General features: G+C 47.0%; 1 protein-coding gene across 2 annotated transcripts in view; it reads right to left on the bottom strand.

Moving 5' to 3' along the window:
* Positions 1-22,222, bottom strand: part of CCDC170 (coiled-coil domain containing 170) — a 67,113-nt gene extending 44,891 nt beyond the window's left edge. For both annotated transcript variants that reach the window (XM_067542421.1, XM_067542422.1), the window contains exons 1-3: positions 22,048-22,222; positions 17,708-17,784; positions 11,948-11,975 (exon numbers count right to left, since the gene is read on the bottom strand). In XM_067542421.1, coding sequence (XP_067398522.1) covers positions 11,948-11,975; positions 17,708-17,784; positions 22,048-22,143 — 201 coding nt within the window. In that variant the 5' untranslated portion in view covers positions 22,144-22,222. The remainder of the gene's footprint in view (positions 1-11,947; positions 11,976-17,707; positions 17,785-22,047) is intronic.
* Between the last annotated feature and the right edge of the window lie 246 nt (positions 22,223-22,468).

The raw sequence follows: 22,468 nt of genomic DNA, 5'->3' as shown, positions 1-22,468 counted from the left end.
CGAATATTCCCAGAATGGCTTGCAGGACTTAAGGCTTTGGGGGGAGTGGATGTTATCGAGGTCTTGGTGGATAGGAATACATCTGTGTTCCTGAATTCGCTGAACTTCGCAGAGCGTCACAGCAGTTCGGCATATTGGCGAGGGAACGATGTTAGACTGAACAGGTAGCCATGGTGCTGGAGTTGACTTAAGGGTTCCAGTGATGCACAGCATCACTGTATTCAGCTGGGTGTCAACAATTCACGTGTGGCTGCATCTGCTCCATACCGGTGCACAATATTCAGCTACTGAATATACAAGTGCCACTGTAGATGCTTGCAACACTAATGCTGATGCACCCCAGGTTATACCTGCTAGTTTCTGAATTATGTTAGCTCTCATTTTTATCTTTGCAGCTACCTTCTCAAGATGGTCATGGAAGGTAAAACAAGGTTACTTAACAGTAACTGTTGTTCTTCGAGATGTGCTGCTCATATCCATTCCAATGTAGGTGTGTGCGTGCCCAGTGCACAGATTCCCGGAACCTTTTTCCCTAGCAAGCCCCGCAGGGCCAGCTCAGGCGCCCCCTGGAGTGCCGCGCTCATATCGCGGTATAAGGGCACTGCTGGCCCCGCGGGCCCCCAGTCCCTTCTTTCTGCCAACTCCGACAGTGGGGACGGGGGGTGGGTTTGGAATGGATATGAGCAACACATCTCGAAGAACAACAGTTACTGGTAAGTAACCTTGTTTTCTATCTTCGAGTGATTGCTCATATGCATTCCAATGTAGGTGATTGTGTAGCCGTACCTTGGAGGAGGGTAGGAGTTATCGGTGACCTGCTCTTGACAGCACGGCTCTGCCGAACCCCGCATCTTCCCTTGCCTGCTCCACGATGGCGTAGTGCGACGTGAACATATGGACTGACGACCAGGTCGCTGCTCTGCAGATGTCCTGCAGGGGAACCCGCTCCAGGAAGGCTGCGGAAGAGGCCCGGGCCCTAGTAGAGTGTGCTCTTACCGCACCTGGAAGGGGTACCCCTGCCTGCTCGTAGCATGCTCTGATGCAGGCAGTAATCCAGTTGGAGATTCGCTGGGTGGAGACAGGAGCGCCTTTCATCCTGTCTGCCACAGCTACGAATAGCTGTGTCGACTTCCGGAAGGGCTTGGTCCGCTCGATATAGAAGGCCAAGGCTCGCCTGACATCCAGCGAATGTCCTCTCCTTTCCTCCTCCGAACCGTGGGGTTTTGGAAAGAACACAGGAAGGAAAATGTCCTGATTACAGTGGAACTGAGACACCACCTTAGGCATAAAAGCCGGGTGAGGTCTCAGCCGGACCTTATCCTTGTAAAAAACTGTGTAGGGGGGCTCCGAGGTCAACGCCCTTAGTTCGGAGACCCTCCTGGCCGAGGTGATGGCCACCAGGAAGGCTACCTTCCACGATAAAAGGAGAAGGGAGCATGTGGCCATGGGCTCAAAGGGGTGTCCCATCAGTCTATTGAGGACCAAGTTGAGGTCCCAGGGTGGCACTGGGTCCCGCACCTGAGAGGAGGGAAAGTCCTCTCCACCCCCTTAAGGAACCTCACCGACATGGGGTGAGAGAACAGGGATCGCCCTTCCATCGGCTGGTGGAAAGCCGAAATGGCTGCTAGGTGTACCTTGAGGGAAGCTAGGGCCAAGCCTTGCAGTTTAAGCTGCAGCAGGTACTCTAAGATAGCCTGTATGGGTGAGAAGCTCAGATGTAACCCTCTTGATTCTGCCCACCCCGAGAACCTCCGCCACTTAGCGCTATACGTTACTTGCGTGGACGGTTTCCTGCTGCCCAGAAGGACCTGCTGAACCTGAAAGGAACAGGCCCTCTCTCCCTCCGTCAGCCACAGAGTCTCCAGGCAGTGAGGTGGAGGGAGTCCAGGTCGGGGTGCAACAATCTCCCGTGGTCCTGGGAGATCAAGTCGCATTGTCTGGGTAGCGGAATCGGCTCGGTGATGGAGAGGTCGAGCAGCATACTGTACCAATGCTGTCTCGGCCACGCTGGGGCGATCAGTATGATGTTTGCCCTGTCCCTCTTGATCTTGAGAAGGACTTGGGGCAGGAGCGGAATGGGGGGGGGGAATGCGTACATCAGATCCCCCGTCCAGTCTATCAAGAAGGCATCGGACAGTGAGCCCGGTTCTCGACCCCTGAGCGAACAGAACCTCGGGCATTTCCTGTTCCCGGCTGAAGCAAACAGGTCTAGACGGGGAACACCCCACCTTTGGAAGATTAAAGCCACTATGTCCTGGTGCAAGGACCATTCGTGGTGGGGTGAGAATGATCTGCTGAGGCGATCCGCCTCGCTGTTCCTGACCCCCGGGAGGTGAGAGGCAGATAAGTGAAAATCGTGCCTCACTGCGAAATCCCACAGTCGGATAGCTTCCTGGCAGAGAGCCGAGGAACATGCCCCCCCCCGCCTGTTCACGTAGAACATGGCTGCCGTATTGTCCGTGAGGACTCGGACCACTCTGCCCTTCAGGAACTGAAGGAAGGCCTTGCAGGCCAACCGGACCGCTCTGAGCTCGCGTACATTGATGTGCAGAGCTCTCTCCTCCGGTGACCAAAGCCCCTGGGTGCCCCGGTTGCGACAGATGTGGGCTCCCCATCCCATATCGGATGCGTCTGTGATGATCGTCACAGATGGGATAAGCTCTCTGAAGGGAACGCCCATCATCACTTCCCTTGGGTCCCTCCACCAATTGAGAGATGACAGCACCTGTGGGGGAACCATGACCACTCTAGTTAGAGAATGCCTGTTCGGTATATACACCGAAGCTAACCACGTCTGGAGAGGTCTAAGCCTCAATCGTGCCAGCCTCGCTACATATGTAGAAGCTGCCATATGTCCCAGCAGCTGCAGGCAATGCCTGGCTGTCGTCGTGGGGGACCGGTGGAGATTGGATATAATAGCCACCATTGCCTCGAACCTCGATTGAGGGAGGAAGGCTCTGGCCTGTACCGCATCCAACCTGGCTCCAATAAACTCTATACATTGTACAGGAGTGAGTGTGGACTTTTGCTCATTAATAAGCAATCCCAGTCTGGTGCATAACTCACAGGTGAGGAGCAGACTATTTCTCACGAGTCCTCGACCCCCCCCTGATTAGCCAGTCGTCTAAATAAGGGAAGATTTGGACCCCGCTGCGGCGCAGGTGGGCCACCACCACCGCCATACACTTAGTGAAAACTCTGGGTGCTGAGGAGAGCCCAAAGGGTAAGGACCGAAACTGGTAGTGTCGCCCAGCTACCATGAACCGTAAGAACCTCCTATGGGCAGGCAATATAGAGATGTGGAAGTATGCGTCCTTCAAATCTAGGGCAGCATACCAATCCCCCGGGTCTAGGACCAGAATAATCGTGGCGAGGGAAACCATACAGAATTTAATTCGTCTGATATACTTATTCAGACGACGTAGGTCCAGAATGGGCCTAAGGCCTCCTTTCGCCTTGGGGATTAAAAAATATCTCAAGTAAAAACCCCGACCTTCCTCGGCCACTGGGACTTCCTCCACCGCCCCCAGCGTGAGGAGCGACTCAATCTCCTGTACCAGGAGTTGAACCAGGGCAGGGTCCCCAAAGGGGGACAGCCTAGGAGGGGCGTTAGGGGGGGAGGCCGTGAGTTGGAGGGTATACCCTTTGGCAATCACCTCTAGGACCCACCGGTCCGTAGTAATGGCTTCCCACTCTGTAAGGAAGGGGCGAAGCCTGTCTGCAAACGGACGGTTTAGATCCCGGGGAGAAGGAAGAGTGCTACCCTCCTGCACAGGGTCAAAAACGTTTATTATTACCATTGCCCCCTTTGGATGGCCCTTGTTGGCCCCCCGCAGAGGATCCTTGACGGCCTCCTCTGCCAGGACCGCGGTAGCGCTCACGACCTCTCCTCTGCTGGGTGGGTCGAGGAGCCTGCCTAGGCGGGGGCGGCGGCTGCCTTTGGACTTGTGGCCTGGACTGCCGCCTTGAGGCCTGGGGGGTATACAACCCAAGGGACTTCAGGGTGGCCCTAGAGTCCTTAAGCGTGTGGAGCTTCTCGTCTGTCTTTTCTGAAAAAAGACCTAAGCCGTCGAAAGGCAAGTCTTGTATGGCCTGTTGAACCTCCTGGGTTAGGACAGACGCCTGCAGCCAAGAACACCGGCGCATAACTATCGCCGAGGCCATTGCTCTACTAGCCGTGTCTGCTGCATCGCTAGCAGACTGTAATGCAGCGGTTGCCACCGCGGCCCCCTCCTGAAGCACCGTGGCGAAATCCGCCTCTTGGTCAGGAGGCAAGTGGGATGCAAACCTCTGCATCGAGGCCCATAAATTTTTGTTATACTTGCCGAAGAGGGCCTGGTGGTTTGCTACTCTAAACTGCAGCGCTGCAGTAGAGTAAATCTTCCTCCTAAACAAGTCTAGCTCGCGGCCTTCCTTGTCCTTGGGAGTATTCCCCTGGTTCCCCTGGCGGTCTCTCTGATTAGCCGCATCGACCACTAGAGAGCACGGCGCTGGGTGGTTATACAGGAACTCAAAGGGTTCTTTAGGAACATAATATTTCCTCTCCACCCCCTTAGATGTGGAAGGTAGAGAGGAAGGGGTCTGCCAGAGATTCCTGGCAATCTTCATGACCCTGTCATGAACCGGCAGGGTTGCCCGGGATGGCCCGACAGCACTCGAGGGCCCAAAGAGGGGGTCCTCCTCCTCGGACATGAGTCTGAACTCCATGCCCAGGTTCTCAGCAGCCCTTTTCAAAAGGTCCTGGTGGGCAAGGAAATCAAACAGGGGGGCCCTGTGATCTCTGGCCGCTGCCTCATCTGGAGATGAGGAGGAGGAGAGGGGTAATGGTGCTGTGGAGGGTCCCTCCCCTGAGTCAGAGTCTTCCTCCGAAACCCGCTCCTGAGCTTTAGGGAGTGGGGGCATTGGAGGGGCCGCCACCGATTGTGTTGAGATCAAACACTGGGGCATAGGGGCATTCCAGGGTCCCCAGTATGGCCACTGCCAAGGGACCTGGGTCCAACCAGGGGCTTGCAAGGGGGGCGGCTGATGTTTCGCGGCCCTCTTGTCTCCTGAGCCTCCCATATGTCGCTTGCTCCGTCGACGTGTGGACCGGTTAGATGACGAAGACGATGTAGACCGGTGCCTACGTCTGCGGTGCCGGCGATAAGAGGAGACTGGGGACGACGACGAGGTGGAGGACCTGCCCCGACGGCGAGAGGACTTGCGGTGCCGCTTACCCCCTCGAGAGCGTGAGCGGTGCCAACGATGGCGATGCTGAGGAGACTCCTCCCTCCCAGCCATCGGTGCCGGGCCCATCGGTGCCGGGCCCATCGGCGGGGGCTCCCGGGGTACCTGTGCTGCTGGGTGTGGGCCATCGTCTCTCGAGGCCACGGACAGCGACCTGGATCGATGCCGGGACGGGCTCCGCACCGGAGTTCGCGAGCCCGACAAACGGTCCTTGCCCGGGTCAGAGCTGGACCGGCGACGACTCCGGCGATGGACTCAGGACCGCCCACGGTGCCGCGGTGCCGGGTCGCTCGACGACATAGAGTCGGAGCTCGGAGGGGAGCCGACGCTCTCCACCCTCCGTGACCGTCTGGAAGGAGACCGAGATTGAGAGCGTCTCCAACCACCAGGACCACCCAGCGCGGGTTTGCCCTGAGACGCGGGTCCCTTGTCCCTCGGCCGAGGGGGGGACGGAGGCGTAGGCATGGCCATAAGGGCTCGTGCCGCAGTAAACGCCTCCGGCGTCGACGGCCCTTGCAGGTGCACTCCCCCACCCCCAGGAGTCGGGGGAGGCAACCCGCGTGGAGACCCCGGGGCCGGAGTGATCTCCACGGCCCGTGGCTGGGGTGTCTCCTTACTCCCCCCGCTCTGCGGCGGCCGGGGGGAGTCTTTAGGTGCGGCCAGAGGCCGTGCCGTCTTCTTCGGCCCCTTAGAAACCTGTCCCGGTGCCGAGGACGGTGCCGGTGGGGGGGTGCTCCGCACCGACGACACACTCGGTGCCGACGGAGACCGGGAAGGCTCGGACGCAGGTCGAAGCGCCGACTCCATTAAGATCGCCTTAAGCCTCGCGTCCCGTTCCTTTTGGGTCCGAGGCTTAAAGGACTTGCAAATGCGGCACTTGTCTCGTCGGTGCTGTTCACCCAGGCACCGGAGACAACGATCGTGCGGGTCACTGACCGGGAAGGCTTTAGCGCACAAGTCACAGTTCTTAAAGCCTGAAGAGCCCGGCATGACTTCCAAAGAAAAAAACCCCGTCCGGGGTTTTACTTATCACTAACTACTAACTAACTCTAAAACAACTATACAACAGGAAAACTCTAAAGAACAGTAACGAAGCTAGGGAATGAGCTACTTGCACACAGCAAGAGGCGATAGTTCCAGCAACCGTCACAGGCGGAAAGAAGGAACTGGGGGCCCACGGGGCCAGCAGCGCCCTTTATACCGCGATATGAGCGCGGCACTCCAGGGGGCGCCTGAGCTGGCCCTGCGGGGCTTGCTAGGGAAAAAGGTTCCGGGAATCTGTGCACTGGGCGCGCACACACCTACATTGGTATGCACATGAGCAATCACTCGAAGAGAGAAGGGTGTAGTCAAGTTTCACTCCAAGATATGAGGGGTGTAATCATGTCGCACATTTTTACCACAGAAAGTTACTTTCAGTGTGGTTTTGGAACTCCTGTTGTCAAGGTGGAATGCGCTTACTATTGTTTTTGGTTTGAGCCTCTATTTCCGAAAGTATTATTCCATAATTCAGAGATCCTCAGTTAATGCTTCCTCAATGTCATGGAAGTTTGGTGCTTGGATTGTCATAGCAAGATCATCTGCATAACCAAATTTTTGTGATTTAGTTGGAGGCTTGTCACTTGTGTAAATATTAAAAAGGGTTGGCTTGAGAACAGAACTTTGTGGTAGCCATGAGGCTTTCGGAAAAAGCACACTCCCTGCTGGACAAGAGAGATGCAGGAGTTGCTCTGGCAATACAACCAGATCGGGAGCTCCTACAATGCAAAAGCCCTGCTACACTCCCTTAATATAGCACGATGCCAGCACTGGCTTGACTGTGTACAAAACCTTGATTTTATATATTCAAGCCGTCTAAACTGGACACTACTGAGACACCTTGGGGACGCAAATCCCACAGAGTATCAGCCACCAAAAATCTGGCCAAACTCAATAGCTTCCAAACTGGTGGAGAACACAAAAGGACCACTCAATAAACACACAAGAAGAAAAGCGTATCAACAACTCCACTGGACACTTGCATCAATTCCCTGAGGAAAACCTTCCACTGTCAGCATTGAGGAAGCAGAAGAAGGACTTGCCACAATGAAAAAAGGGAAGTCTGCAGGCCCTGATGGTATTCCGCCAAAATTTCTACACCATCTCAGCCCCAATGGACTCCAATGGCTAGCAACATTGTACTCTGCTACCTTAAGGACAGTACGGATCCCTGAAATATGGCATAAGGCAATGGTAATTGCCATTCCAAAGACTGGGAAGCTCACTGATGAAGCAGGAAGCTACCGGTCGACTTCTCTACTATGCATGACCTGTAAACATCTTGAACGTATCATCCTCAAAAGAATATGTCCTTTTACTGAGCCATATATCCCTGTCGAACATGCAGGATTCCAGCCAAAATGTAGCTGCTACAACCAAGTTCTGGCACTCACAACTCACACTGAAGCTGGCTATCAGAAAAAACTGAAGACTAGAGCTGCATCTGTCAACTTGTCATCTGCGTATGACACTGTATGGATTAAGGGCCTGATGCTGAAACTTGCAAAAATTATAATTTGCTATCAAACACTTCACCAGCTGTGGACTATGCTGAATAACAGACTCCTTCAGGTGCACCTGGGTAATAAGACCAGCTCACCCTATACCATAAACAACAGCAATTCAGTTATAACGGAGAAACTACATACATTGGTGTAGTGGGAGATAAACGTTTTTTGAGTGTGAGTTTGGGATTATGCACATTAGTCACAAGTGGTGAAGATATTAAATTTATGCAGGACATCCTAAGCAAGTGTTTGGATATATTTACATTTTCTTTTTATATTTTCACATCCCTCTGCTTATAAAGTCAGGCTCACCTATCCTCTAAATCCAAATGTACAAGCATTAGAGGGAGAGGAAAATTATAACTAATATATTTTAGAGACCTCTAAAAACAAAGGTTACAAAGACTTTCTATAGGTAATAGTACTGCAAATAATAGGTCACTATTTAAACCAAGGCAAGAAACAAGTGCTATATATTTCCCTGGAAAGAGGGAATGCAGAGCTTTTCAATTATATAAAGCTCTTGTTTCTTCAATGGGTCACAAGAGATCAATTAAATCAGTCACTGGTGCAAGAATGAATATTATCCTTCCAACTTCTGAGGAAAGTCATTATTTTGGGGGTAACAGTTGCTGTGGCAGGTTGTTTTAAGAAAACTTTGGAGTTGATGAGAGTTGAGGAATGTTTGCAGCCCTAGAGGAGGCAGAGTAGTGGATAGCATGCAGGCAAATGTATTTAGGTACATGTGAGGCAGCCAAAAGTTAAAAATAAATGATTTATTACATGGCTCTTAAATTTATCACGCTGTCATCACCATGCGAATGCACACACATGTTCTTCGCCTATGCATATTTTAATTAGTAGTTTAGAAAACATCAGACTTCTAAGGATTGGATCTTGCAAAAATTCACAAAATAAATTATCTAGATGAAATAATGCCACATTTGTTGTTCCTTGGCCAAATGTCAGTCTTTTAACACACAAACGGCTTGTTCTTGTCACTCACCTGCCTGGAACAGTCTTAGGGAAACTATAATAAGCACAGGTCTGATAACACTGTATCTTTCCAATGACAACATAAAGAGTTTTCATTGCTTTGATGTTGTGGTGGATTCAAAGAAGCACAACAGCCTATTAACGTACTTAACGTTTTGTTTGCTAAACAAAATACGTTCACAAGTGATAACTACATACTCCAGTGTTGAAAGAGTAAATACTGACATTATAGCTTGTAATCGGGGCTTCTGTTTTTTTGTTTTATTCATTTCATTTTTGGGGCGTTACTTGTCCTTTTGCAATTTTTGTTTTATATCATGTCCAAAAATCAGGTGTTTTCACGGCTCTTTCTTTGTATATACTGTAATGAGTATTATTTCACATTACTCATAATACAAATATTATTTTTACATCACCCATTACAGTACTACCGTAATGAGTAATCTCTCTATAATGTACCCTAATGTCCTTTAATGTAGTACTGGTTCAAAGAGCATTATACTAAAGCACAAGAGGGAACTTTCAGTGCATCACAGCAGGGCTACCCAACAACACATTAGTGTACTTTAGAAATCACACCCCCATAATCTGCAGACCACATTACTGCTTTGTGTAGACAAGCCCTTAGATACGGACAACCATTTCCAGTGTTTCTTGGATAAAATCTAAATTTCCTTTTTTTCCTTTTCTTTTCTACCCCCACCCCACATGCAATCACTTCTCTGCTACCATGCTCTCTCCTGTTTTGCTCTATAGGATGTCTCACATCATATGTTCAGATTGTAACCTCTTTGGGGCAGGGATTTTATTTTTATTCCATATGCATACAACACTCAGTATAACAGCCCCAGTTCACGATTTGGGGTTCTAGGCACTACCACAATGCCAACAAATGAAATAGTAACATCATCTCTTTGGGCTGTTTCCTATTACTGTGAATTTCTCTTATCTCCTCTAAATAAACATAAAATGAAAATGTAAACCACCATCTCTTATTCTCTAACATCATTAAATAGTTGTCTCATCAAACTGACGAATACAGCACAAAATAAGGGAGTATTGTTCTAAAGCAGTGGTCCCCAAACTGTGGGGCTAGGAGGAACATTCGGAGAGGTGCAGTGAGGCTGGGCCAGCCCAATGGGGGGTTGAGAGGGAGCACCACCCAGCCCCGCTCTGCCCCCAGCTCCACTCCAGTCTAGCCACAGCTCCAGGCTGTGGCTCCACTCCTGGCTGCGACCCCAGCTGCAGCTCTGGATGCAGTGCCAACCACTACCCTGACCCCGGCTCCGGGCCCCACTCCTGAACCCGGCCATGGCCCCAGCCACAACTCCACTCTTGGCCGCAGCCACAGCTCCAGCCCCAACTGTGGCTCCATTCCAGGCCACCGCCCCTGGTTCCTGAACATGGCTCTACTTCCGGCCGTGGCCCCTAGCCCCCTACTGCAGCTCCCAGGGGGCACAGACCAGATAAGGAGGGGGGTTCGTCAAGACATAAAAAGTTTGGGGAACCCCTGTTCTAGAGGAAGATCCTTTGGCAGCAAGACATTTGTGTATTGCTGAGGATCAGGGATCTAAAATCTGCACTGTTCGTCTAAGGTCAGACTGACAAAGATATTTAGGTGGCTAAAGATGCAGATAAGACACCCAGAGGGATTTACAACAGCCCCTCAGCAGGTTCGGCATGTAAATCACATTAAAGTCAATGGAAGTGAGTGCCTAACTCAAGCCCTTTTTTAAAATCCCTTTAGGTGTCTATCTGCATCTTTAGCCACCTAAATACTTTTCTCAACCTGCCCCATTTTGGCACCAGAGACTGGAAAAGTTGGAACTGCTATATTATCATCTATGTAGATTTTCTATATATGTCCATGTGGGTCTTGGGGGGGAGAGTATGTATATTGTGTACACATTTTTCATTCTGTTCTCCACAGCCTGGTGCTAACAAAATGAAATAGATTAAATAACATTTTTAAATAACAACCACAGCAAGTTTTATCAACAGTCACTCATCCAAGATTTGCATGCTATAGTTCAGTTCAGATTAAGTGTTTCTGACATGGATCAATAAAATTCAAGTCAATAAACACTAAATGAAAACAATCCAATTTGTATAAGACACATGTAACAGAAGATTCTCCTGTGTCTTCCACATGGGGAACAGCACCAGCAACCTGGAGTGAGTGGACTATGAAAAATCCCAAGACTAGCTACAGCCAAAGGAGTAAGAGGTAAAGTCAGCACCTTGCAACCTCCCTTTCCCAGACCTCCCTAACAGCTTCAGGGGGAAAGCTCGATTATACTGGACCAAGCAACTTCCCCTCCAACTCCTTTACATGGGCAGCAGCAACTGCCAGAAGAAGCCTTCGCATATCATCATTTGCTCAACTCTGTATCTTGAACTCTTAATATATATTTATTTCATTTGCTATATTACCTTTCATTGCTGTTCCCTTTCATCCAAAATGCAAGCAGGTGAACACCCCCCTCCCCCCCACAACACATCATGCCCGGAACAAAATCTGCAAACACTCTTTTTAATCTAAACATACCCCTTTTCCTGAGGTTTTGGGCTTTACTGGCTGATCAAACAAGAAAAATGTAAACCTGAGCCTACGGTGTTCCTACAGTTTCCCTGTAGAGACCTATCTGACCTAGGCCCGTTACAAAGAGACACTCTCATCTTCCTTATATAATAGGTCGAGTTGGCAAGTGGCACCTGCTACAATGAGACAGCAGAAATTGAGTAGTTTTATGCAGGGTTCAACCACCTACTAAACAAGGGGGGGGGGTCACCAGAAGAACCATGCCACCTTGTTACACTGCTCTTTCCTTTGATATCTTTAGCTGCCCATTCCCATATTTTTGCTATTTCTTTTTCTCTTTAATTCTCACAACCCCCTCATGCCATTCTTCACTCTCACTTCAACCCCAAAAATTGCCCCCCCAAGAGCCCTAATATTAGTGAAACAAATATATAAAGAAATATATATTAAAACAATAAAAAACCCTCCATAAGAAAGTGTCAATCATCATCCTAATTGACTAGTTGGTACATTGTATCCCTTTGTCTGTTTTGACTGCATGCTGTTCAGGGCAGGGATGGCATCTTCCTCCATGTTTGAAAAGCACCTAGCACATTTCAATTGCTAGTACAACAGAAATAAAAAATGAGTCACTAACCTTTTGTGCCTCTGTTCTTCCTTTGTTTCTAAAAAAACAAATGAGAGAATAAGGACTGAAAAAATACTTTATGAGAATATCGCATATTTGAGAATTCTCAGTGATCTGTTCTATTGCCCTATTTCTTGGACTTCCATCAACAAAATAAGGCTATAATAGCAGGAGACAGCAGATATAGGAGGAGCGTCCTTAGCAAAGGCCCCAGCCACCAGAAAGCTCTCCAACAGGAGCCAGAACAACCTTCAGACCCTCATCTACCCATTGTCATGATAGAACTCTTCACTTGGCCTATGAGCTCTCCTCCAGTTACATGACCAAGCTTTGCACAGTCACCTCCTCTACCTCTCCCCCCCCCCCAAGCTTTACTCTTTCCTTCCTCTTCTCACTTCATCAATTGCACCCCTCTTTCCCACTTGAACCCTTCAGCACAAATAAAAAATAAATAAAATCCATGGAATAAACTATGACATGGGTCAATCTTCATCATAAACTATTACTTGTATGTTGCATCCCTTTCCCCCACCTTTTAACATTTTTAGTAACACTTTGTAGACTGCAAGTTCTTGGGGCAAGGACTGTGTCTGCCTATATATTTGTACAGTGCCTGGTACACTGGGGCCTCAAGACTGATTGGAACCATTGGGCCACACCACAATTAAACAAACAAATAATCAAAAGAAAGAGCAAAAGTTGACTAGTATTGCTAACCACAAAACTTCACCTTCTATCAACGTCATACCAGATATATATTTAAGAAAATAAAGAAGAGTTGTGCTGATAGTGCTTCTCTTCTTAATTATGTAAATATTCATGGACACATATATGTGCATTAAAAAAGGGGCTCATTCTGAGAAGTTATGAATTCTGCAGCATGCCTGAGTAGGTATAATATTGGTCTGCTTTACAGTGAAAAGACTGCTAATGTGGAAACTTCTTAAGTGACTTCTACTGAGAATTTCTCTCCCTAGGGGTATGACTACATTTAAAACACAGCGGCACCGCTGCAGTGGCGCCACTGTCGCATTTCTCCCATCAGCGTAGGCAATTCACCTCCCCAAGAGGCGGTAACTAGGTCAATGGAAGAATTCTTCCACTGACGTAGCACTGGTCTACACCAGGTCTTAGGTTGATTTATCCTCGTCTCTCAAGGATATGGATGTCTCACACCTCTGAGAGACGTAGCTATACCGAAGTAAGTGCCTAGTGTGGACCTGGTGTAAGCAATTTTTAAATAAGAAAAACATTCTTAGACCCCAATCCTGCAAATGGACATCTGAAGGCAGACCCCTATCTGTCCCGGGCCCCACTGAAGTCAATGGAGTTACATACAGATCTATTTGCAGGATGGGGATACTTAATTTTAGTATTTGGGTTGTAGCTGCATTTTACAGCTGTAGCCCGAAACCCAAACCATTATTGTTATCTATGGTCTAATTATATTTAGCTTTCTCATGAAACAGCCAAAGCCTGCTCCAATATCATCGTTTTCAAAACTCTAACATAAATTAAATGACATGACCATGCTATTTTAGTATTCAGGGAACTTTTTTATTTTGCAAAAATAATACTTCAGCTCTTTTGAGATGGGATAAGAAAGGCTTGGAAGTATAAGTTTTTTCATAACAAGATCTGCTAGAAAAGCAATTTTTAAGTAGTGTGGCAAACAGCCAGCTCCTCCCTAGTGGGTCTCACGCTTCAACCCCTTGTAGTGGGCCAGGGAGTCCCCAGTAACCCGGTCTCCCCTTGGAGGTACCTTGCTCCAGCTCCCTTCTGCTGGCTGGGGCCAGGGGTTCTCTCCTTCTGTAGCTGCAGAGAAGCACTTTCTCCTCCAGCTACTACCAGCCTTCTGGCAGCTTCCTCCTCCTGTGCTTCTCCCACTCCCTCTAGGGAAGGCAGGGTTTAAGTACACCTGGACTGGCCCTTCATTGGGTCCAGGTGTCCCTAATTGCCCTGCAACAATCTCTCCCTTGCTTGCAGGAACTGGGGCTTTAGGCATTCTTGGGCTCACACTCTGGCCCTGGTATGCCTTTTTGCAGCCCTCTGGCCTGACTTTATCACAGCAGTAACTGTGTAACTCAATTATTCCTCTAAATCCTAAATACTGTTCATGTTTATTTACTTTCTCAAAGATAATTTTTTTTTTTTAATTTTATTTATTTGTTGATTTTGAAATTTTTTCCTTAACAGAGGCCAAGTCCTTGATTCTGAGCTGGTAGGAGTAAATGAACAGTTCTGACTGGCACTGGCAAAGAATGCTGTTGAGACAGCACCCTCTTAACCATTTGGGTAAAAAGTACTGTCTTCATTCAGCTGCTACTTCAGCTGAAGGGAAGCAGCACTGATAAGCTCTAGAGCAGTGTTTCTCAATTATATTGCGCCGCGCCACCCTTGCGCAGCCATGCCATATCCTCTGCCGACAAGTCCAGGAAATCTTCCCTTTTTCGGCGGCGCGGTGTAGGCTGGTTTCGGCCGCGCACTCTCTAAACTGTTTTTGGCGGCGCAATCACAGCTGTTTTTGGCGACGCGCAATTTCTGTTAATTTCGGCAGCGCGGTTCCGCTTTTTCCCGGAACCCTTCAACCCAGCCCGCGGAACCCCAGGGTTCCGTGGAACACTATTTGAGAAACACTGTTCTAAAGGAAGATACATTCAATGCTTCTGAGGCAGTTGACCTGACAAGGGTGTTAACTTCAGGCAGGCAGGGAAATAAATAGTAGGGATCTTAACAACTCCAAGAGAGGCTTAAGAGATACCTTGGGGGGGGAGGGGGGAGATAGCAAATAAATATGCACAATTTTAAAATCGCCAATATATTTTACATTTTAACGATGAACAAGACTTTTTTTTAAAAGAAAAAACATCCAAATCTCACCGTCAGATGAATGGCCAAGTGTAATTAGCAGTTATTTTACTATAGTTTTGCATGTTACCTTTATTGTTTCATGTACAGTTCTCAAAGTCATTGATCTCTGATCACTGACTTCCTTTTCACACTAAAACATATCAGCACGCAGTAGGCTCCGATCAGTAGTCACCACAGAGTAGTACTGACAGGGACCATGCCACCAGGGAAGATAAACTGTATTCAGTGGTCAGCAGATGTGTAGAGTTTACAATAGTTTTACTTTATGTGCTATGGAATATAAATGTTCATATTTATTAGTCATTTTATATTTCATTATATGTAAAGTAAGACTACAGAAAAATTTAGAGAACTGCACAACTGTGAATTAAAGTTGATTTACCTTTCCTCATAAAGTGGGCTTTGCACTCCCATGGTGCCTCTAAGCACAAAGAAGCTAAATGTCATAGCAATGGTTTAGATATTTGTGATGTCAGCAACAGTTGTACAGGAATCTTGGAATCTAGTACTTAGATCTTGAAAGTGGAGATGAAGAACGCATTATATTTGAAATTCAGTATTTTGTTTCAAGTATATTTTAGGGGGAATTTTTACATCTGCATTTATATTCAGATAATAATTTGGTTTCAACAATTTCAACAAATCTCTGTATTTATCTTAAATCAAAGAAATCTGTATAGAAATACAAAACAATAGCTGATTTCTTTTCAAATCAAGACCAAATGAAAACGAAGGATAAGATTGCTGGCTTGTTCAGAAAAAGTGTAGCAAATTATAGAGCCCATATTTATAATTTAGATAAAATATACAGGTTTTAAGTAACATTTTGCACATCCATACTGCTTTCCACCTTAGAATCTCAAGGCACTTTATAAACATTAATGATTTAAGGCTCATAACTAGAGCTGATCAAAAACTGTATTTTACACAAACACTCAAAATACATTTTTATTTTATTGGAAAATTTTCTGTGACTTTTTCATTTTTTCAAACAAATAAAACAAAATGCAAAACTGTAGTTTGAAATTAAGCAAAGATGTTTTGGCTTTTCCCCCTTTTCTGTTCGTCCTGAATGGAGGGGGGAATTTTTTTTAGTTGTCAGAAACTGAAAACCAAAAAAGTTTCAGTTGGTGAAGGTCTTTGGTTTTTCATCAAAAACAAACAGAAAAAATGCCAAAAAAAAAATTCCATGAAAAAGATTAAAGCAAAATAATAATACACCTAGACCAACAGTTCTCAAACTTTAAAAATCTAGCATATAAGATTTAAAACACAAAAGTACTTAGGGTAACACAGGGCTCGATAAATTTGCTTTGTAGCTAGGAACCAGCCCAAAAATTAAGAAACCAAACAACATGGGTCCAACAGCGGGGCGCCTTGGCCAGAGCGCAGCAGCTGCTCTCCCCTCCCGGCCCTGCCCCTTCCCCTCGCCATTCTCCAACAACATGGGCCCAGCGGCAGGACGCCCTGGCCGGAGCACAGCAGCCACTCTCCCCTCTCGGTTCCTCCCCTTCCTCCCGCCTCTCTCCTACAACGTGGGCCCAGCTGCGGGCGCCATGGCCGGAGCGTGGCAGCTGCAGCGCTCCCTGCTCCACCACATGGATGCAGTGGCGCCCTGGTCGGAGCGTGGCGGCCGCTCCGCCTGGGACCCAGTCTTTCACTGGGAGAAATACTAGGCACCGGAATTAAATTCTTAGGAGCCATGGCGACCTGGCGCCCAGGGTTTGTCGAGCCCTGGTGTAACACCCTTACAATATTAATCAGTGTAGTTATAATGGATTCTACTCTGATAAACCAATCCTCGTACCACCTGAATGCAAGCTGGTATGCCACCTGTGGTTACACATACTGCCATTTGAGAAATCCTGACCGTGACAATTTCTGTTCTACTGAATGCACCTCTTTTGTGAAGGTGGAGGAAGAAGGAATTCTAAGGTGGGTGATGTAATATCTTTCAAGCTTGTGTCTCTCACCAAGACAAGTTGGTCTAATAAAAGATATTACCTCACCCATCTTGCCTTTCTAATATCCTGGGACCCAGCTACAACTCCTCTTACACAGTCTATTCCATAGACTGATTACACAGAATTGCCAACTCCTGGCATTCAAAAATCAGGCGCCTCAAAAAATTATAAGACTTTTTCCCCAAAAAATCTAATGATTTTAAATCAATCAATTTGGGGTTCTTTTGCTTTCTGATTTCTGAGCCTTTAAGATGTGGGGAGGGGTCACATTTTGAAACTTTTCTCTGCAACCATGAAGGCTAGAAATTTTACTTATAAAAATAAAGCTGAGATTTTCATATAACCACTTGACTCCAGAAATTAAGATTCTATGAAAAAAGCAAATACCAGGAGACTAGAGATAAAATTGCAAGGGTTGGCAACACTGCAGTGTACCTTAATGTTTTCTTCTGTTTATTTCACAATTATTGCATTTCAGTTTTGTCCTCTTTATTTTCACATTATGGAAAAGGTTTAAAACAATGTACGATCACTTTTCACTATATCCTTCATCATCATAATAAAGTCCACCTACCCAGTTAATCTTCTCCTTTCCAAACAGACCTAACTTTTGGCTTGTAACTCCTGCTAATCCTTTGATTATTTTTAGTGTGTTTCTCTGGACTTTTTCAAACATTACTGTGTCTTTCCTGAAACAAGCATAACCTAAAAACAATAGTCCAGGTGAATAAAATCAATTACTTCAGGTATTTTCTGTGCTTCTCTTCTAAATACAAGTCCTGCTCTCTCTGCTGTAGTCATTAAAAGATGTTGTTTGAAAGATAAGAATCATTATCCACTGTTTATTTGATAACAAGTCTAATTCAAAGTTGTTTAATATGCTCAAAAGCAAACACATGGTACATGCACATGGTAACCAAAATGTTATTCTTACCTTACAGTATTACAGATAGCAGTTAAATTCTCTCTCTCTCTTACTTGTCTCTTCATTATGGCGAGTTGTTCTTCGGCCTATATATGATAAAAACTGTTTAGCATAGTTAAGAACAGCAGTTATTTCAAGCCAATTATCAAAATACTGGTACAATATTTCAGCTTTTGTAACAACTTCTTATATCTTCTGGTTAAGACTTGATTAATTAAGGGATGTAGTAAAAAGAAAAAAAAATGGGGAAATGGGTCCTCCTACTGCTTTGCTTCAACAGTTTTGCTAAATAAATGCTGTGGAAAAGCTTAGATTTTTATTATTTGTAATTATTTTCAGATCAACATGTCTTATATGCTTAACAAACAAATATGGAAAGAGCTCCTATCCCACAGAGGAAGGGAGCTGCCAGCGGAGGAAGGGTGGGAGGAATGAGATGCAGCAATAGCAAGTGATTTTCTGCACAATCACCACTTGCTGACATGCAGTTTCACTTGTTTGTTTTGTTTTGTCTGTTGGTTGGTTGGTGGACATGGGCATAAGGCCTTGAGGAAGAAATTAGTTTTAATGAGAGATTTGTAAAAGGAGGAGACCGCAAAGAAGATGGACATTCAAACAATGCCAATATTCTACTCTAACATCCTTTTTGTATTATGTTTTCTATGTCTTGTAGTATTACACTGAACAGATATATATTTATGAATATCTAATTGGCTTGTGCATAGTACAAATTTTAAGGGTCACATTCCCTTCTCTCTCTATTTTACCAGCACCGATCAGTCACAATTATTACATATATTTCTGCATATTCGTAACAGTAAATTTAGGTGTGTTGTTCATTTACAAGTCATCTAGCTTCAGACTGTAATTTTTTTATATCTATTCTATCAACTCTAAAAACTCATGCTACTGAAAACAGTTTTCTAGCAGGTTTAAAGTTGTGTTTACTAAAATTACTTCAGAATGTTGAAAAACAAAAATTCTAAGCAGAGCAACAAAACAATTTAGTGCAATACAAAAATCACGTCCCACAATTAACAAAAGTCAGGTGATACTCAGTTATTCACTCTATTAATGTCTGTTTTTCCTACTGAATAAAGTATTGTTAAAATGATGGACTTTTATATTAACTATGTTTTTTGCTATTGCTTTAGCAGGCCAGTGGTTTCATTTCCAAGCAATATCCTTGAGCCTCACCTTTAACTTCAGATCAAAGCCATCATACCAGAGTTTCAAAGGAATGAGTTTGAAGAAAGATAAAGAAATGCAGAGAAGAAAAACCTTGGATAACACAAGTAAATTCCTAGCACATTGAAGATACTCCCTTTTGCAACATTTAACAAGAAAAATTTTTGTCCTTGAATTTGTAAAGATAAGCTTTAATGATCAGTCAGACTTTATTTAAATCATTGAACCAAATACCTCTACTGCTATGTAGTATATGAAGCAATGCAGCTGCTAAAATTGACAAAATGATGAAGTGAAACTAAAAACTGAAGCAAAAGAATGTGTAGTTGCATTTTGCAGTATTCTGTTAACCATCCTAAACAGAAACAAGCAATTAAATAAAAAGGCTATCTTTTTTCCCCTCCAAGAATTTGAAATGTCTGAAAACTGGCTTACAGATCAATAGGCCAGTTTTGCGGCAGTTAGAAATTGGCCATTCTAACTGTTCTGAAACATCAGGCTGGAGGGACTAAACTAGAATTTCTTGAGTTTGAAGACACCCTGCCCAAACTTTTCCAAAATTCATGCCCCCTCAAACACATTAATTGCAATTAACACTGCACTTCTACCCCCACACAGGTCCTCCTCACTTCTAGTTTTGCTGGTGTTAAAATCAAGGATTCAGACTATAGATTAGCTTTTTCCCCCAACTTTGTAAATCCTCTGTCACTGGCTCCAGGAGCATCTACTTCCCCTGAGGGTTTTTGTTTTTTGTTTTTGTTTTTTGTTTTTTAATTCCTGACATGTGTGTCAATCTGGAGGCTTCCGAAGGGGAAACAAATAAAATAATTCTTCCAAAGCATATTTAAAAACTGGAGATAAAAGTGAGCGGAGTCTGAAAATGATGGTTTAGCAGTATCTAGAAATAGGGATTGAGTCCAAAAGAGGCAAAGAAATTCTACACATAAAAATATGAACCTTGGAACAGCCAAGGCTCCATGGAAAGTCCTTGCAGACCCTCTTATGCTATGGAACACAGTCTGAGAACCACTACATCAAGGAGTCACAAGAACAGGGAGGGCTTCTATTAGCTGTTAAGTGAGCTCATTGCTTGCTCTTTTCTAAGGCTTTGTTTTCACTGCTAGAAAAAGGTGTGTTTTGCCACAGGATAATTAATATACATTAGCAACCGCACAGTAAAATCCCACTGGAGAGAAGACACCGTAGTTTTACCATGAGATAAACCAGGCAAGGGTCAACCATCTACAAGGAGTATAGTGTTAGAAGTGTGCATAGTATAGAAGATCTTCAGTCTATCTCACCTCCTTTCTGTAGGGAACCATCTAGACATGCATTTGTTGTTACATCACAGAGCTTCCAGAGGCCAAAAAGCCACTCTTTGAAATTGGTGGCATAAGTAGAGCACACACCATGAGAGTCAGAATGGAGAATAGCTTTCAGAAGTGGGTTAGGCAATAAAGGGGTAGGCAGGTCATCAACCGAGAGTGAGTATACTCAGCCTTATTAGAGTAATGGTTAAAATGTGGGTGTCACAGCTGCATACAGCAAATATGGAAAAATATTTGAAAGGTATATAAAATTACAATAAAATGCAGGTTGATACTTTATTTTTTGGGGGGTTGGGTTTTGTTTTTTTTGTTTTTTTGTTTTTTTTTATTTTGAGGGGAGCAGGGTAATTTAAAAATTTTAAGTGAACATTGTGATAAAAGATCCTGGATTAGTAAATATTAGTTAAAATGGGGGTGAGGAGATTGGGATGCTTACTAGGGCCCTACAATGGGGCTGAGGACCAGTAGGTAGCAGTGGCCAGTCAGCCTGGAGCGTTGCTGCTCAGCCCTGGCCTTCACTTCAGTTCTCCAGCCCATATTGGTGCTGCCTGCCACTGAGAAGCAGCTGCTTCCTCTGGTGAGCCACCTGTGTGATTCAGGCTCCATTTACTCTACGGAGACTATACTGTCATAGCTATGGCCGCACGGCCCCAAAGCATAGATAGGAGACTTTTCTGTTTCTGCAGGAACACCACACCTCTCCCAATGTACGGAAGCATTCTTCTGTCAACATAGCTGCCTGGGTTTGTGCGCATAACTGTGTTGGACAGAGGTGCTTGGTTTTTTCACACCACTGACTAACACAGTTATGTCAATATAATTTTTCAGTGCAGAGGCGGCCTGGGAAGAGGGGGGCAGGGGGACTCCAATCTGATGGGCCTGAGGAAGTCTGCAAGAATCGAACGAAGTTGCCTCCGGAGAGTTAACACCTGGTGGGGAGAGGCAGCAACTGGCAGCAAGCCTGGGGTGCTAGCACTGATTAGCAGCTGAGCACCTGGCTGCCTCTGGATCCCCAGGCCCCCGCAGATCCCAGGCCCCATTGATGGCTCCCTAGTGCCCTTTCGCACGGCTTGTTCTTTGCACTACGTTACTCTTTAGCAATGTTTAGCCTGGCTCACAATAAACGAGCGTGACAACAACTGTCACAGGACGTGCACAGGAATAAACGTTTGACCGCTTTGGGGGGAGCACTTTCTGTGCCCCGCGGCCAGGTCTGAGGAGCTGGTTCTCTTCCCCAGCCTGGTGGAGCGGGCTCTTCCTCCTCTCCGCAGCCAGTGGAACTCACTCTCTCTCCCAGCGGCCGGGGGGAGGCGGTCATCTCCCCGCCCGTCCTGGGGTCGGAGGAGTTCCGTTCCTCCACCGAATGGGGCGGCTGTGCCTGTGCTTTCCCCCGTTACGTGCATAAACTCTTCGTTCTGGCACAGCAATGCTGGACTGCCAGGCTCCCGCGAGGGGCCAGGCAACTGGGCTCTGCAGCGGGCCGCGGCCAGAGATCTAGGCGGGAGCTCGGCTGCTCACTGCTCAGCCAGTCCCACCCCTCCGGCAACATCCCTGCCTGGAGATGTTCCCCTGCCCAGGCCTAGGACCCCGCGGAGCAGTGAGATCCCGGCGCAGGGTTGCGGCGGGGCAGGGCGGGGCGGGGCGCTGAGTGCAGAGAAGAGCAGGGTCCTCCCGGCTCGGTGCAGCGCAGCCTGCTAGGTGCAGGAGATGGGGGGAGGCTGCGCCCAAGCCCAGCTCTGCCTCTCGCAGTCCGTGCAAACAGGGCAGCAGGGACGCGCGGCTCGGAACGTCAGCGGCGCAGGGGCCGGGCAGCAGCGCCGCGTTGCTGCTTACCTCGGTGAGCCAGGAACAGGCGGACCCTGCGAGCGAGACGCTGCTGCTGCCGCCGCTGCTCATGTCCCCTGTGGTGGCTGCTCCGGCACGTTCCATTAGAACTTTCCCCGCCGCTTGTCCCTCCTCGCGCTCCCAGCCCGCAGCGCAGAACTTTACCCGGCCCCGGTCTCCATGGCAACGCGTACACAGGGAGGAGGGGGGGGGGCGCAGAGCTGCCGCAGTTGTCGCGCGAAGTCTCCGCATTGTAGCGTTGCCCTGTTGGCGCGGCCCAGGCTGAGGGGGAGGGGCGAAGGCTGGGCCTCAGGGCTAGTGCTGACCCCAGCGGCTGGGCGCGGCCGCCTGGGCTCGAGGCGCTTCCTCTGCTCTGTGCCCGGGCTGCACCGTGTGGGCCCGGCCCTGCCGCTGAGCCCCCAGCACTTCC

The sequence above is a fragment of the Emydura macquarii genome, unplaced genomic scaffold, assembly GCF_026122565.2.
Source record: "Emydura macquarii macquarii isolate MOO-44397 ecotype Brisbane River unplaced genomic scaffold, CSIRO-AGI_Emac_v2 contig_705, whole genome shotgun sequence".
Lineage (NCBI taxonomy): Eukaryota > Metazoa > Chordata > Testudines > Chelidae > Emydura > Emydura macquarii.
This window is presented reverse-complemented; position numbering and strand designations above follow the sequence as displayed.